At 44.0% G+C, this 17,640-nt stretch overlaps 2 protein-coding genes across 5 annotated transcripts in view; one reads left to right on the forward strand and one right to left on the reverse strand.

The window, feature by feature from the left end:
- LOC138819829 (testis-expressed protein 36-like) overlaps positions 1-12,577 on the reverse strand; it is a 44,991-nt gene extending 32,414 nt beyond the window's left edge. Inside the window, exon 1 of the mRNA XM_070011392.1 lies at positions 11,956-12,577. The gene's annotated coding sequence lies outside the window, so the exon portion shown is untranslated. The remainder of the gene's footprint in view (positions 1-11,955) is intronic.
- The window catches only part of LOC138819828 (erythroid differentiation-related factor 1), a 35,610-nt gene continuing 30,505 nt past the window's right edge, over positions 12,536-17,640 (forward strand). For 3 of the 4 annotated variants that reach the window (XM_070011388.1, XM_070011389.1, XM_070011391.1), the window contains exons 1-4: positions 12,536-12,871; positions 13,914-14,122; positions 15,851-15,917; positions 16,562-16,687. In XM_070011388.1, the coding sequence (XP_069867489.1) occupies positions 12,767-12,871; positions 13,914-14,122; positions 15,851-15,917; positions 16,562-16,687 (507 nt within the window). In that variant the 5' untranslated portion in view covers positions 12,536-12,766. The remainder of the gene's footprint in view (positions 12,872-13,913; positions 14,123-15,850; positions 15,918-16,561; positions 16,688-17,640) is intronic. The other variant, XM_070011390.1, reaches the window with a different exon arrangement.

The raw sequence follows: 17,640 nt of genomic DNA on the forward strand, positions 1-17,640 counted from the left end.
GAGCTGAAGAACAGGAGCAAATGACTCCTATATATGCATATATTTAGGAAGTCTCCTAGTTTTTCTAGCCACTCCAATTCCTCTTCTCTCTCTCACAAGAGTGGTGATCATCAGAAAGCATCTATGGGATAAAAGGTAAGGAAATGAGCACTGTGGGCCAGTTGAGCTTGCAGGAGAGAAGGACATCATTTTACAGTGGGGAAGGTGTTAGTGGGATGAGCAGAGTCACATCACAATTGAAAACTCCATTTGAAATGGAGGAGGGTGCAGCACCTACTGGAGCATGCTACCATGAATCATCACGGGTTTGAAATTATGAAGCGACCTGGAAGACTCACACTTTAGACTTACACTTCCAGTTTCTGTAAGAAACTAGCCCCTTTGACATAACGGAAATGGCACACTCATTCACTTCAGGGACCATGTTCTGAAATACACTCTCTTTAGAAGCCAAATTTAATCATCTAGCCACATTAACAAATTGTACAAGTGCTTATGAAAATAAAATGATTCAGCCAAATACATCAACCAAAGAGATAAAAATGTAAATTAGAAACAAAACTGAAATCAATACACATTATCAGCTGCTAAATTACTATTTAAAAAACAGGATTCAAGTAGACAACTGGAAATGACAGGAAACATAAGCAAGCAGAATACTAAACAGAACTCCACATTAATTTAAAAAGAACTCACCCAATGAAAATTTGATAGTGTTTATAATTATTGTCATGACTTAATCACAGGCTAAGCACCAAAGCATGAAGAATTCATAGTTAGACTCTTGGGTAAAGGAAGTCTCAATGAAATTTACATTTCTCATGACAAACTACTCAAAGCAATAAAATTTCCAATATATCATAACATTTTGTGTGTGGGGGTGTGGGTTACTGGGGTTTGAACTCAGGACCTCATGTTCTGGCTTGGGTTTCTTGCTCCAGATTGGCACTGTACCATTTGAGCCACAGCTCTACTGCCAGTTTTCTGATGGTTAATGAGCGATAAGAGTCTTATAGCCTTTTCTGCTCAGGCTGACTTAGAGCCGTGCTTCTCAGATCTCAGCCTCCTGAGTATCTGGGATTACAGGCGTGAGTCCCCAGCCCCCAGCCATGGTACTGATGTTTATTATTGTGTAATTGACAAGGATTTATAGTTTTAAAAAACACATCTACTATGTCTACTGTTGTAGATGGAATTTCTTTAGAATAGAAGCCTAAATATATTACATTTTAATTTCTTGAAACCTATTACTACAACATTTCACTTATTTTATGGGTCTTTTGCCTGAAAATAGATTTTATTTTTATATGTCAACTAAATTGGATGTCAACTAAATTAACTGAAGCATAAAATATGCTGGCAAGATGTATTTACAAATGCATACGGCAAGATGGTATGCCAGTAATAGGAATCTGATTTAAACCCCTGGGCTGGAACAGACCTCAGGCAATGGTGGCAGTTCATCCATAATGGTCTTTGTTATCACAGGTGGTTCCTGCCGGGCCAGCCTGCCACAGGGACAGATGCGATGGGCACTCAGGCTGCAAGATTGCCCATCCTCATCTTAGTTCACTACTTGGGTGGCTTGTTGTTGTTGTTATAAAGGTATGGTGTACAGGGGTTACAGTGACACAAGTCAGGTAAAGAGTACATTTCCTTTTGGACGTCACCCCTTCCCTCACTTTCTCCTAGTTTTCCCCTCCCATCCTGATCCACAAGGCGTATAATTCCTTTTCAACTAAGTGTTCTGTGAGTACCATTGTTGCATTTGTTCATTTGTCCCTACATTTGTTACCCCCCCCCCCCCGCTCCCCATTGCTCTCCCACAGACAGATAAATGAACAAACAGAAGGAAAACAAGAAACAGCAACAAAGAAAAATTCTTATTTTCATCTCCTGGAATTCATTTTGATAAATATTATTTTATATGATCAGCTGCACATAGTCATTGCGCCTTTGTGTTCCTCCCCTAAGAGTATTTTCCTTTGTTTTCACTGTGTGTGAAAGTCTAGAGTCCTGTATAATTTATCATGTCCTGGCATATTTTAGATCTAGCTTCCATATATGAGAGAAAATGTGCCATATGTATCTCTGAGCTTAGCTTATATCTACATGATTTGTTCTAGGTCTATCCATCTCCCTGCAAGGGTAGCTTCATTTTTAAAGTTCTTATCTGGGTTGGAAAACTTGGATGGTTCCATTTCTGCTTGTGTTCCACCCCTGGGGTACCTGTGTAGGAATGATCTCATACTCCTACGCTAGGATTTGAACCCAGGACCTTCTGCTTGACAGGCTCTTGAGCACCTGGAACTTGAGCCACAATCCCAGTCCTTTTGTTTTTGTTTTTCAGATACAGCCTCTTAGTTAACCTGTACTGTGATCCTACCCTAGTCTCCTGAGTAGCTGGTATACTCACCCTACCCTAGGGGTATCTAAAGATAAACCTTATACCTTAGTTAGAGACTAGGAGGATCCCCTGAATGCTCTCTGAACTCTAACTTCAAAGAATTGACTGAGATATAAATCAATCAACAGTGATAGAAAGGGCTGTCCAAGACATCCATAAACATGACAAATGTGGGGACAGGGATAAACTACAGGAGCCCTTTGCTCATGCACACATGTCCCAGGGCCATCATACACATGACATAAATTATATATGAGACTCCAGGTTACCATCCATTATGTTCTGTGGGTAGCAAGACATTTTCTTGTCTTTGTACGTTTTGCTGCTGCCTGAATTTTCTGTAGTAAATGTGCTTACATTTGTAAGGAAAAAGCTTTACTCTTTTGAAAACTCCAGTTGCTATTGTTTCATTTCTAAAATGTGAGCATTTTACCAAAGTTTGCTATCTTCTTAGTCATTCCACATGAGGAAGCAAAGCCAGGCACCAATGGCTCACACTGTAATCCTAGTGACTCCAAAGGCTAAGATCTGAGACTCCTGGTTCAAAACCAGCCCTGGCAGAAAAATCCAAGAGCTTTTTTTTTTTTTTTTGGGTCCAATCGTGGGGCCTGAACTCTGGGTCTGGGTGCTGTCCCTCAGCTCTTCAGCTCAAGGCTAGCGCTCTACCACTTGAGCCACAGCGCCACTTCCGGCTTTTTCTTCTTTTTGCTTATGTGGTGCTGAGGAATTGAACCCAGGGCCTCATGCCTGCAAGGCAAGCGCTCTACCACTGAGCCACCTTCCCAGCCCTTTCCCCTTCCCCCCCAAGAGCTTCTTATCTCCAATTGACTAGCAAAAAGCTGGAAATCAAAGTGTGGCTCAAGTGAGAGAGTGCCACCTGCCCTTTTATGGAAAAAGCTAAGCCAGAGGGCAAAACACTTTAAAACCCAGTATTAGCACAAAAAGTTTAAAAGGCTAGGAAGTCTCTGTTCCTATATTACCTCTCTTGCATTCTGTTTCTGTAATACCTCTCTGGCATACATACATACATACTCTGTGTGTGTGTGCGTGTGTGTGTGTGTGTGTGTATCTTACCCAAATATATCTAAAGTAATGAACAAGCTTCATATACAAATTTAAAAGTGTTGGGTGTGGTGATGTACGCTTATAGTCTCAGATACTCCAAGGTGGAAGTTAGAAGAATTCCAGCTGAGGCTCACTCAGGCAAAAGCATAAGACTCTTATCTTAAAAACAAACTAAAATCAAAAGGACTCAACTGCTAGAGTGATGGGGTCACTAACGCAAGGCCCCGAGTTCAGTACTCATCCTGCCTGTTTAGAGAGCAAGAGTCCAGCACGTCTGGCTGCTGTGTCGCTTTTCCTTTTATTACTCCTGGTCCCTCATGTGACTTTGTTTTTATCCTTCTAGGTCTCTAATATTTATGAGTCACCTTGATTCCTTGTTGCCTAAATGTGATCTGCAAGTCACATTTGTTATTTTTAAATTGTTGTCTGATTTTAGTTTTTTGACAAGATCTTACTTACTAAGTGACCCAGCTGGCCCCAAACTTATAAACCTTGGCTTTCTTAGCGCCAGGATTATAGATGTGTGCTATCACCTGGCTAGAATTTGTTTTAACAGCCATGCTTCTAGAATTTCCAACTTTATTTTTCTTAGAAATAAGACTTTGGTTTTCTTACAAGTAAGAATTGTCTAATTCTGAAGCTGGAAGAAGCCCCCGAGGTACTTTGAGAACTTGCCTGCCTGTCTCCTCTGATCCCAGTGTCCCCACTGCGCCCTTTGTGACCCCAGTGTCATCCTCTGGGCTCTCTGCACAGTATGTTCCAGTTGGCTGCATGGCCTTCCTTGCCCCACTGCCATCCTGGCCTCTACACTTTACCAGCTCACTTCTGCCCAGTTCTCCATCTTCCCCCCCGCCCACCCTGACCCCTGCACCCCAAACACACAGCCTTTCTCAGGCTTTGCAGTGCCGCCCACTGCACCTCTGCACCACAGCCTTGCTGGCCAGTGCTCATCACACCTGGGACTTTCCCTTGAGGACGACCCCATCTACCTAAACCTTTCCCCAGGGGCCCTTACCTGGCCACATTCTGCCATGACTCAGTACCTGCTATGACCCTTTCCCCCTCCCCAGACCTGGAACAGAGATCCTAGAGTGCAGGAAGGGGGTCTTGCCAATATTTTCCATCCACACTGCTTGTTGAAGTCAAGAACCCATTGACTTGTTTTAAATTCAGATTACCTCACGCTGCTCAGTCTTGACATTTCTCTCAGAATTGCTCGGGGTTCTCTGGAGGCATGTGAGTTTTTTTTTTTTTTTTTTTTTTTTTTTTCTCTAGCCAACCCAACAGACCGACAACAGTGAAAGAAGAGATACAATAGGGAGGATTATACTAAATATAGTTAAGGATGAGTCATTTCAATGATCACCTGGAGAAGGGAAGGTGGTGGCAGGCAGAAGTAAGCACCCACGTGCCCATCATTGCCAGGGACCATGGTGACTGCAAATGGGTTGGTTTCATTGTGCTCTCTAGGTTTGCATTTGAAATATTTCATGATGGAAGGATTTGGGGGAAAGAGGCAAAAGAGAAGTGATTTGCAGACTCTGACAAGTTCTGGGCAGGGCAAGGGCTCTGCCATATGGGCCTCTGTGAGATCCTCTCCCTCCCTTCTTCCTTCTTCTCCCTTTCTCCCTCCCTTCTCTCCTTCCTTTCCTTCTTTCCCTTCCTCCTTCCTTCTCTCCCTTTGTCCCCTCCCTCCTTTCTTCCCTCCCTGCACAGCACCCCTTACTCCAAGCACCCCCAACCCCATTTATGTATGGACCTCTGCACACAGACCTTTGGGGCAGTCATGCTATCTTGGCTCTACCGCCTGGGTTGTTCCACATTCTAGAACATTCCCAAATGGGTCTAGGAGCCCCTGGGATCTGAATTCTATCCACCTAATCCAGTGGAGCACCCCCTTTTGCTAAGATACTCAGTAAGACCTTTGGGGACAGAAGTCCCTTGCATGACTCTTCAATCACACCTAGCAGGGTCCCACTCCCATAGAGAAAGGATCTGCCCATGGGTCTTGGTAGAAATTTCCCCCTTCCTGTGACAGCAGAAGCCAGCTCGCCCTGTCCTCTGCCCAGAGCAGTTGCATTCTTAATGACCCCTCAGAGGCTCCTTCCTCTGGTGACTCTCCATGGATCACTGGCAAGCAGATAATAAACGTTCATTGCAGCACAAAGCGCTCTATTGATTTCATACCCAAGTTTTCTCCACACAGTTCGTAATACCCACACTGGTCCTGTCCAACTCATTTATAGCTAAAGAATCCTGAAATGTTCCACGAGCAGAGAGCAAGCTGCTCTTCCCACCATGTTTGGCACGTATCTTTCTACCTCCAGACGCTGAAAGAAGGGTATTTGTAATGTAGATGAGGTCAGTCCGTTAGCCCAATGTTGACAGACAAGAGGAAGATTCCAGGGAGAAATGCCACAGCAGCAGATGAATATAAATGACGCTCATCCACTTTGTTCTTATAAAATGTCTTTTGTAGCAGAATCTCAAAGCTCTCCAGGAAGTGAGGTTTTGACTGTCATTTTCACTCAGGGTAAATGGGAATGGTCAGAGCTCTCTAAATCATTTGTGATAAGAAAGAACGTCCAAGACTTTTAAAAATGCAATATTCTTGCCTTCTGGGTAGTAAACAAGAGTGTGCAAAAGGATAATGACATTTGTGGATTATGGCTCCAACTCCTGGGGAGAGAAAAAATGTAAATAAATACGCAAACAAAACAAAACAAAACAAAAACCCTGCCATAGGTGGCTAACGCCCATAGTTCCCCCAAACGCTGCTTACCAGGCTCAGCATCCACAGCATGACCTTGAGAACACAAAACGCATCTCTCCATTGCCCAAGAGGAAGGCAAATGGGGACTTATAATGTTCATTTAATAAAAAGGTGCAGGCAGTGGCTCTGTACTGCATGCCTTCCGTTTCTTCTCTTCATTGGAACCCTCCCTGAAAATGTTTAATAGCTAAAGGATTCCTTGGGGTTTACACTGGCCACACTCCTCTCTGTAAAAGCACAGGGCACCCACACTCGTATCTGTAAAAGCACAAAGCACCCACAGCAGTGTCAGCCTGTTAGACGGATCGGGAAGTTCACTGGAGAATCCATCCTTCACATTCCGCACCAAGCAGCAAGAATGACCACAACTGGGCTCCAGCCACCCACATACCTGAAGACCAGAGGCTACTGACTTGGACACCATTCCTTGGATTTGTTGATGGTACTAATCATCCTTGGAGGGTAAAACTTAACTATGCTAATAACATTGCCACTGTCTGTCTCATTTTGCATTCTGCACATCTTCAATGCTAAGTTTGCAAAAGAATCCAAGAGTCTAAGCCGGGGGCTGGTGACTAATATCTGTAATCCTAGCTACTCAGGAGGCTGAGAGCTGAGGATCATACTTCAAAGCCAGCTCTGGAAGAAAAACCTGAGACTCATATCTCCAGTTAACCCACAAAAGCCAGAAGTGGAAATGTAGCTCAAGAAGTAGAGTGCCAGCTTTGAGCAAAAAAAGCTAAGGGAGGCACTGAGTGTAAGTCTCAGTGTGCGCACGTGCATGCTTGTGCGTGCAGGTGTGAGTGCGCCTGTGTGCAGGTGTGCGCGCCTGCGCACATGCACACACACACACACACACACACACACACACACACACACACACACACACACACACACACACACACACACACACACACACACACACACACACACACACACACACACACACACCGGGAAGCATTCTTAATGATTTATTTACAGAAAACTAGTTCTGTTCTTATTGATATTTTTCAAGGAGAGCAAAGTGATTAAATTAGCTTTCATATTTTAGACTCTTGGTTGAAAATCTTACAACAATTGGAAATGACTCCAAATTCTTAAACTTTAATGTACTGGTTGCTGTCATCACTTAATCTAGCTCAAAAGATAAACACATCTACTTGAATTCAACAATGTGGCAAGACTAACAAATCAAGTCATTCTTTCAATGCTATCTACTAACCACACCGAGGTATTCGCTGAAATTTAGCTTGTAAAATTCCCATCTTCTTTGAAGACTATCGATCATTCTCACAAATCAACTAAATAATGTCTGGGAGTAATTTAGACATATTTAGTTAATTCCTCCTCTAAATTATACCCTGACACTATTTAATAAATTTCGTCAATTATTTTACATGAAATACATTAAAAAAGTTAATGAAATAGGAAGGTCAGTAGACTGGTCATGGAACAAGACTGAAAGGAGGACCCACTGGCAGCTGCAAAAGGATAGATCTTACAATAGATCAATAGATCAACCTGGATGTTCTGGATTGGTTCTTTGATAACTAGTGTTATCAAAACACAAGTAAATGTTCACTTCATTTTAAGACCGCAGCACGTGTCTCCTAAAAGCCAGGTGTGCATCAAGTTTAACTCACTGAATGGCATCCAGTATTCTACCCAAGCCACCATGGGCTGTGGCAGGCCGCATGGTAGTCACAACTAACCAACATCCTTCCAGCCTTGGCCATGCCAGGCCTGCCTATGTGACAAAGTCTAAGTGGCAGTGATGTTTGTCACTTGTGAACAAAACCCCCAGGAGACAATCTCCAGTTGGCCACTCCATTGCCACTCCAGTTGGCAATGTTCCAGGCCAAGGCTGTTTTATCTGCAAGCTCATAGACAAAGATGCTCACTCCATGGGCTTTTTTCACCCTCCGAGATTCAAATTTAACTTCATTTTTCTGTATTTTGTCTGGCAACTGTAGCCATAAGTCACCGATACTTAGTTTGGTCATATCCCATCTCATGTGGCAGCTATAAATCTGTATATTGTAAGTGAAGCTGTACTTTGCCTGTACTTTGTAGATTTTAAGAAGATGTTACAACCAGGCACTGGTGTAACCTATAACCCTAGCCACTCAGGAGGCTGAGATCTGAGGATCCCGGTTCAAAGCCAGCCTGGGCAGGAAAGTCTGTGAGACTCTATTTCCAATAAACCATCAGAAAACCAGAAGTGACACAGTGGCTCAAGTGGTAGAGCGCTAGCCTTGAGCTGAAGAGCTGCAGGACAGTGCCCAGGCCCCATGACTGACAACAACAACATAAAAGATGTTACAGGTCCTCCTGTATCTAGGGGATTCCCTTTGGGGTATGCTGATCTCAGAGGTGATCTGTGGTCTCACTAAAGAGTAGAGTCCTCGGCAGTATTCTAGAGGTACTAATTTAGAATCTGGTGGTGGCTGTTTTAACAACTGATGACGAAACAAATTACAAGTTGGCTTGATTGGCAACATTTTAGAAGGCCGACTCAATTACTAACGCTGACTTCATGGAACAAGTTTTGTAAACTGTTGAGAGCCAATTCTATTCTCTTTTCTGACTTTACTGCCCTCTTAAAGGGATTGGCTCTTATCATCAAAAATTCTTCTTCTAGTACAGTATCAAGAAGTGAGAAACACAAAGCTTTGTGAGGAGAAAGGAAAAAGGACAAAGAGGACAGGTAAATAGTTTTACAATAAACTGCAATTATATATAAATGTGGCATGAAGGACCACTGTGAGAACTGTTGATCACTAAGGGGTTGCGAGTGTAGTGTGGGCTAATGGAAAGATGGAGATAAATCTGGTTGCAATTGTTTGTATGAATAAAATTGAACAATGAGACCATTTGGGGTGGGGCTGGGGAAATAAAGAATGCTGATGAGCTGGGCACTGGTGGCTCACGCCAGTAATCCTAGCTACTCAGAAGGCTGAGATGTGAGAATCGTGGTTCAAAGCCAGCCAGGGCAGGAAAGTCTATGAGACTCTTATCTCGAATGAACCACCAGAAATCTGGAAGTGGTGGTGTGGCTCAAGTGGTAGAGCACCTGCTTTGAGCTGAAGAGCTGAGGGACAGTGTCCAGGCCCAGAGTTCAAGCTCCATGACTGACCAAAAAAAAAAAAAAAAGAAAAGAAAAAAAGGATGATGATGGGGAAGGACTAATTGGAACACATTATATCATATTTAGATAATAAAACAAAAACAAAAGACTTGCAAGATCCAGCAAGTCAATAAGTAAAGGTGTAAGACATTAGGGGGAAAGGGAAAATTAAGGAACTCGTGCCCAAACATTCTGAGTGTAGGTTTTGGCATCTTTGGCTTGAGTAGTTGTGTTAGGAGTATTAGTAGTATACTCCTATTTTCAGCAGCACCCCAAAGCCACATCTATTTTTCCTATAGTTGTCCTAATTGTAAAAGTTTTTTTAAGATTTCTAATTTTCCCCTGAAAAACATCTGCACCCAAAATTACTAGATGAATTTCTAGCTAAGATTAGTCAGAAGTCATCCTGCATATTGGAAGGGATTTTGCAAATGAAAAATAACTTACAAATTATTTTAGAATGGAACAAACTGTGTATCAATACTAGCTTTAATAATTAATGACATTGACATCCAAGCTACTTCAGTAAGCAGTTTTTTTTAGCTTTGATTTTGCAGATTAAAAAGTCAAGAACACCATTTTTTATGTCTCAAACATTTTGATAAGCATTTTAAAGGCCTGTCAGCATTAGTCATTTTCCCCCCTACATTGCCTGAGGGCTGAAACAGTTCTGCCGCAGTGCGGAGCCAGAAGTTGGTGAAACAGAGGTGATCAGATAGGATGCTGGCCTTTGAGCAGCTCACTGGAAGCCAGGCAAACAGGTAATTTTTCTGTAATGTGACAAGTGCAGGATAAAGCCGTACAAACAAAGGGAACAAAGAAAGGAAGCCTGAGGGGGAAAGAGTGGAGATATCAGAGGAGCCCTGTCAGAAATAAAACCTGAGATGAATCTTGAAGATAGGCAAGGCAGGAATAGGTATTCCTGGCCGAGGGAAAGGTAGCAGCAGATGTGCAGCACTGGAGTGAATTGTTGGAGACACACCTGACTGGCAGCTCATTCATACAACGAACACATCTTAAGCAGTGAGGACATCAGGCAGTGAGGAAACAGGTGAGGGTCCTGATTGGGTTCCAGAACCAACATACTTGTTGTCTGAAAGGGCTGGGCAGGCCATCGATGATGGAGACATCCCAAGAGAGCAGAAGACTGAATGCTGGGAACAGGGAACATGTACAGGACATTGGTACAACATATTGGGACATAATCCAACTTTTTCTTGCTTGCTTGCCTTTTTTTTGCAGAGTTGAAGAGCTGAGGACCAAATTCAGGACCTTACACTTGACAGGCAAGTTTGCTCTCCTACTGAACTAAACCCCCAACCCCAAATTCATGTCTTAAAGCTTGAAATTATGGGGACTGAACACTGTGGCTCATGCCAGTGATCCAGCTACTTGGGAGGTGGAGTTAGGGAAGATGGAAGTTTGAGGCTAGTCAGAGGCAAAAGCTTAATGAGATTCCAGATCTCAACCAACAACCTGGCATAGAGGTGCACACCTGTTTAGTCATACCAGTGGGAGGTAACCCCCGCCACTGGGAAGATTTCAGTGCAAAGCCAACCCAGGACAAAAACTTGAGAACCTGAAAAACAACAAAAGCAAAGCAGGACTGGAGCTATGATCTGAGAGATGGGAGGGTCTGCCTGTCTAGCAAGCCACGAGGCTTTGAGTTCAAATTCCAGGGACTCAAAAAAATATTGAACTTATGGAAAAAATGTCGTTTCTCAAAGTATATTTCAATCACTTGTATTAGAAACAAAGATAACTTTAAAAAACATAGCACGTAAAAGTGTTTAATTATGGAAAAAGAAAGCATTAGTAAGCCCTTCAAGCTAGAGGAATGTATAAACTTTATGTAACCCAGCATCAATCACCCTCTATTAACTAAATTAGTCCTGGCTGGTAAGTGGCTGTAAGAGACCCATCCACTGCCAGGCCTCCAGCCACAAGTTGTTCTTGGAGGGCTGGTTCCGTGCTCTGCCCTCAGTTTCCACCTAAATAATCAACAGAACCAAAGTGACTGCAAAGGCCAAAACTGCTTTTTCATTAAAGTTTTAATATCATGTCACCAGAAGTCCCAGGAAATTTTCACATAAAAAAAATGTTATGAGGGATGTGGCTGCATTTAGTTTAACTGATATATCAGGTGCAGCTAGAAATTAAGGAGCCTACACTTCCATATTTTAAAAGGCCCTAGTTATTTGTCTACCTTCTTGCTGCCCCAAGTAATAGGTAGCAAATAGCCCTGGACAATAGGCAGAGGTAAAGGAAACCTAAAATGGATGGGTTACCAGGTCTCTGTTAACCAGCTTAGGTGGCCCACTAAGGTTTCAGAATGTCTCGATGGTTGAGTATCCCATCCACACCGGGTAAAGGATAGACCCATTCCAGCCTATGGTGGGTCGACAAAATAGTTCCTAAGACAACAGATCAGTAACTTACCTGCCCAGGCCAGTAACCTCACCCTAGAGGTCAAATATGTTAGCAACCCTCCTTTACCCTAGGAAGTGTTACCCCCAGGGGCTGTGGGGGGGGGGTGTCTACACTCCAAGCACCTATACTTCGATAAACATGTGTCAGTCTCACCCTGGAAATGACTGGCTTTCTGTCCACTGCAAAGGTGTTATTCCCTTCCTCCGAGTTCTTCTCTCGCTGGAGGTAAGGACCCAGGCTGATCAGCAGGGACCTGCGGACCTGAGAGGCGCAGCGCGCCAGGCCCCGCGCACCGAGTTCGAAGGTGCGTGCTGCCCAGCTCCCGAGCGTCTCCCCGGCGCGCGGACGTCCGGCGAGGCCACCGCCCGAGGCCGAGGCCGAGGCCCACCGCCCGAGGCCGAGGCCGCGCGGCCTCCGCGCCCAGCCCCGTCCCGCCCGCAGGCATTGTGACGCTGTGGGGACGTCGGGGCAGACCCAGGGCCCCGCTTCGGGGCGCACCTCCCCCTCCCCGGGCCTGGGGCCCCGTCTGTAAAACGAGGGGGGGGGATCGTTGAAGCCTGGGTAGGAGGAGTGCGGATGTCACTAATTCAGGTGCCAGGAGCCGCTAGCGGCGCCGAGACGGAGGACTTGGCTCCCTCCGAAAGCCGTCGGCCAACAAAGCCCAGCTGCGCGCAAGGAGCGCGGCCTGGCAGTCAAGTATCGCGAGACGTGGTAGCTCCGAGCGGCCCTGACAGGCGCAGGCGCACTACAGCTCCCGCCCCGGCCGCGAGCAAGGCTCCCGCAGCAGTGGACGAGGTCAGGCGTTTGGGGCAAAGCTCGCGAGACTTGACCGCGTCACATCAAGCCCTTCCTGTCCGGAGCCGGAAGTGAGGTCGGTGGCGCGCCTTGGCCCTTGCTTCGCGCCGCGGCCGTCTAGGGCCGCGGCTCCTCCGGCCGTGGTTTAGAGCCTTCCCGGAGCGAGGTGATGGGGGACGCCAAGGAGGCCGGGGCCGAGGCCCCGCCGGCGGGGGCCGCCGCCAGAGAAGGGCTCAGCCTCCTGCCCCCGGGAGAGTCCGAGGAGCCCGCCCCGGTGAGTCCACCTCGGGAAGGGAGCCGTCGGGGCGCGGGGACCCTCGGGCCGGGAGGGCTGTCACCGCTCCCCGCAGCTTCTGGAACCTTCTCGACACCTCCCTGCACCTTGGGTCGGACGGGGACGTCACCGGGCGTGTAGCTGTTTACAGAGCGCTCGCGTCCATGGCCGGCCTGCTCCCAGCTGTGGTGTGCCAAGAGCCGGTCCGAAGAGCGGCCCTGCCGGGAGGGCCGGGGCCTCGCCACCCCGGACCGAGTGCAGTGTTGGCCCGACCGAAGTATCCTGCTTGAAAAGGCAGGGTCGGATCCGTGAACCCTGGGCCGGCCTTGCTTAGATGGGTGCGGGACTGAGGCCGGGAGGAGCCCCAGTGCCTTGCCTTGGAGTTAGGGGTTCAGTGAATGTGAGCCGATGGATCAGTAGTTGAATGTTTGCATATCCAAAGGGCCCCAGTGGCTTAGCCCAATACTTTGGAAGGGATGCGTGTGATTGCAATCAAAGTATTGTAAGTAAAACCAGAGGTAGATTACAGTGCGAGCGAGAGACTTGGTACTTTAACTGAGGGCCAGGGTGCTGTCCCTGAGATTATTTTCTCAAGACTAGCACTCTGCCACTTGAACCACGGCTCCACTTTCAGCATTTTGCTAGTTAGTTGGAGATAGTGTCTGAGAGACTTTCTGCCGTGTGCTAGCGTCAAACCTTGATCCTCAGATCTCAGCTTCAGCTCCTGGAGTATTACTAAGTTCGGCATGGCACTATTGAGAAATCTTGGTTTCTGCTTCTGCATCTTACATGAATCCATTTTAAAAGGCTTATTGCTTTTTCTCTAGCAGAAAACCATAACCATCAGGCTTCTTGATTCATCCCTTTCAAATTTTGGTGAAAAAAAGCTAAGAGAATGGGACAATTATGCTCAATTTTATTTTTAATTATTAACATGTAGCTTATGTTCTTTGTGAAACTTGATGTTGTGGCCTCTTGTTCTTTTCTAAAGGTGAGTCTCATTCTGATGAGTCATTAAAGTTTTGTTCAATGTGTTAATTAGGGATCAGCTTTATTTCTTGGAGGCAGTGAAGTGAAGAGCCGAGCTGTGGTGAAATACTCTTCTGCTCCTCCTCGAACAGCATTTGCACGCCTTGAGGAGAAAACAGACTTGAAACTCCCACCTGCCAACTGGTTGCGAGAAAGTGCCAAACTAGGGCCTGCTGGAACTACCATTCTTGGCAATAGTAAGAAAAGCAAGCCATTTTCAAGGTAAATTTTAGCTAATGCATTTTACTTGTCTGTCTGCAGCAAAGGATTTCGAACTTAGGGCCTTGTGCTGGTTAGATTGGCTCTCTACTGCTTGAACCCCGCCTTCACCCCTTTTTGCTCTAGGTTATTTTTCAGGTTTTTGCCCCCATCCAGACTCAGATCAGAATCTGATCCCACTACCTAAAGTCTCCCTGCACAGCTAGGATTGCAAGTGTGAACCATCATGCCTAGCTTATTGATTGAGAATGATTCATTGCTGACTTTTTGCTTGGGCTGGCCTTGAACGCATGAGCCCATTCTCTGTCTTTTGGGCACTTGAAATTACAGGAATGAGTCACTGTGCTTGACCTCACTTAAAACTCTGAATACTTGTCTTTTAGTTTAATTTGTGATGCACTTTACCTTACTGAAAAAAAATTTAAAGATCATACTTTGACTTTTAAAGTCGTTTTTCCCCTAGATAATAGAATATGATACAATCTGAAGCATATGCAGTGTACTGCATATTCAAGTCTGTTATATTATTAATAGAGATGGATGTTGTCTACTTAGCCATTATAGACAACTTGCCAACCTTCTGATTATTGTGAAACCAAAAAAAAATCACAGAGGTACCTGAGTAGGCAAATCTATACCACTACTGATCTGCCCTTTGGAATTTTTCATTAAATGGCTCGGCATTTAATGTAGACTGTCTGGTTTGAAAAATCCTAAATATAAAACCCTCACGTGGCTGGGAAGGTGGCTCAGTGGTAGAGCACTTGCCTTGAATGCCTGAGGCCCTGGGTTCGATTCCCCAGTACCACATAAGCAAAAAAAGCTAGAAGTGGTGCTGTGGCTCAAGTGGTAGGGCACTAGCCTTGAGCTGAAGAGCAGTGGGACAGAACCAGGCCCAGAGTTCAGGCCTCTCAACTGACAAAAAAAAAAATTAAAATTATTATAAAGATAATGTGCAGAGGGATATAGTCAGGTTACGAGTACATTTTTCTTTTGGATAATGTAACCTCTTCCCCTACTGTCTTCCAGTGTTTCCTTCCTATCTCTTTCCCACAAGTTGTACACTTCATTTTCCACATGGTGTACAGTGAGCAGCTGCATGTATTCACCACGCCTTTGATTTTTGACACTGAAATTATGCTGGTAGTATTAATGTTGAGTGGTCCTGGGGTCTTAGAGAGAAAATGTGCTAAAATTCATATTCTTGGAGTCCTCTCTACGTAACACCTTCCCCCCAGGTGAGCATAGTTAAGTGTTTTGCAGATGAGGAAAACTGAAGCTAAGGAAGGTTAAGTAAACCTAGTAAATGTTTTTGGGTTTGTTCGTTTTTGTTGTTTTAAATTTTGTTGTAAATAAATGAATTTTTTTGTGTCTTTTTTTTTTTTTGTCCAAGACTTGTACTGGAACTCTGATACTTTGGCTATCACCTAAGCCAAAGCTCCAACTCCAAAAGAATGACATCTTAAAGTGTTTTTCCCCTGGATACTTTTTAGGGTTTCACAGTAGTAGTTAATACTGTTTTCCATGATCGTTACTGTGTATTTTCAAATTAAAGATGTGTGGAATTTTCAGACTTTGTTTTATGTACAACCAAGGAAGAAACACTAGCCACCCACACTGGTGATACTCATCTAGATTCAGAGATGTTAGCACATGGAGTGCATATCCTAGAAGCAGTGAAATTTGGTATACTGTTTGCCTTTTTACCAATGGCCCTTTTTCCTTCTGTAGTTTTGGCATGGCGTATGATTTTATTGATTCAGTGGGAAATGATGTGGATGTTGTCTCTGACTCTGAAGTAAGTATTACTATTATTTAATGTAACTGAGGGTGGTTGTGCTGGTGTTTTATATTGTTTTGTGTCTGGAGAAACTGATGATGAAATAGGACAGTAGTTGTCTGATTATTGTCTTGTGTTTTAAAAGGTTTTTAATAGTCTTTATCACATCTCCTTTCTTCACAGAAGAGGGAACAACTCCCAAAGCAATTTAGTGATAACTATTAATAGTAATGCTAATGGTTGTGTTTTAATAATGGTGACTGAAATTGATTACAGGGCTTGGGATTATTTTGCATATGTTACCAATTGAGATTTACAAAGATAGGTTGCTAAAGTCTACTGATCCTCATTTGGTAACTTTCTTCCAATATGCCAAAAGCCTAGTCACTGTTAATAGTATCACCTATGCCCACTTTAAGAAATTCTACCATGTAAAAAATCACTGTGTGGCTGTCATCACATTTGCATAGTATGAATGATCGCAGGTGATTATGGCTTTAAAGGTCTGCCTTTCCTCTGGTTATATGGTTGTCTATGTAAAGTACAGTGCATGTAGCCTTAAGGTTAATTGTCCTTTAAATTGAATGAAGTAATTTTTTTTTAAGATTTTAGATTACACTAAAAGGGACTTGCTAAACTATTTTTTTTTCATTTTTTTTAAGAACATAAAAAAGCTCCTGAAGATTCCGTACAGCAAGTCCCATGTAAGCATGGCTGTGCACCGCATAGGAAGGACCCTCTTACTTGATGAGCTGGATATTCAAGAACTCTTTATGAGATCATCTCAGGTAATGCTTTTCTGAAAAGCATTATTCTGTCTCTCAAGAGCACTGGAAATGTGATTTTTGTTTCAGAGGAATGCCAAAGTGGAAATGTAGCTGAAAACTTTTGCAATAAGGAAATGAATTTTATCAAAGATCGAAAATAACTGAAAAAAAATTCCTGAGTATTAGTAGCAAGGATTCCTTCAAGGAAAAAGATGAAGTCAATGAAGAAAATTGTGAAAAACCTGTGAAATTTAAAATTTTGAGAAACCCTCTGACGTCTACACTGTGGAGATTCTGTAGAAACTTGGCTATCAGAAAATGTGGAAAGTGTTAAAAAGCTATTCCTATGAACAATAGTAATCTCAAGTGTTAACCACGGACACTTGTGTAGAACACAGAACAGTGCTTTTAATTTCTCAAGGCTTGCTCTCTATTGCTTTCTATACCTGTCTTTGTACACTTGAAACAAGTAGTTGTTAGGTCTGCCAATTCAAAGGCTACTCTTTAAACAATAGTTCTGCAGTGCATCCAAGGAAACAAGTTACAGTGATTATAGTGATATTTAAAATAGTTTTTCTGAAGTTGGACACTGGTGGCTCATGCCTGTAATCCTGGGTGCTCAGTCTGAGATCTGAGGATCATGGTTCAAAGCCAGCCGAGGTAGGAAAGTCTGTGAGATTCCTAGCTCCAATTAACCACCAGAAAACTGGAAGTGGAGCTGTGGTTCAAAATGGTAGAGTGCTACCCTTAAGCAAAATAACTCGGGCCAGCGCCCAGACCTTGAGGTTAAGCCCCACAACAACAACAGTATATATCTCCTTTTGAAAAGAGCACAGTGCTGTATAGTCCATGTTATACTGGACATGGGGCAAGGTCTTGGGATAAGACTGAGTAAGTCAGCTCTTGGTCCTAAACAGCTCATACTTCAGCAATAAAAGCATATGCACAGATAATTTCAGTTTTGTACAAAGTAG

The sequence above is a fragment of the Dipodomys merriami genome, unplaced genomic scaffold (assembly GCF_024711535.1).
Source record: "Dipodomys merriami isolate MVZ:Mamm:240054 unplaced genomic scaffold, mDipMer1.0.p SCAF_82, whole genome shotgun sequence".
Lineage (NCBI taxonomy): Eukaryota > Metazoa > Chordata > Mammalia > Rodentia > Heteromyidae > Dipodomys > Dipodomys merriami.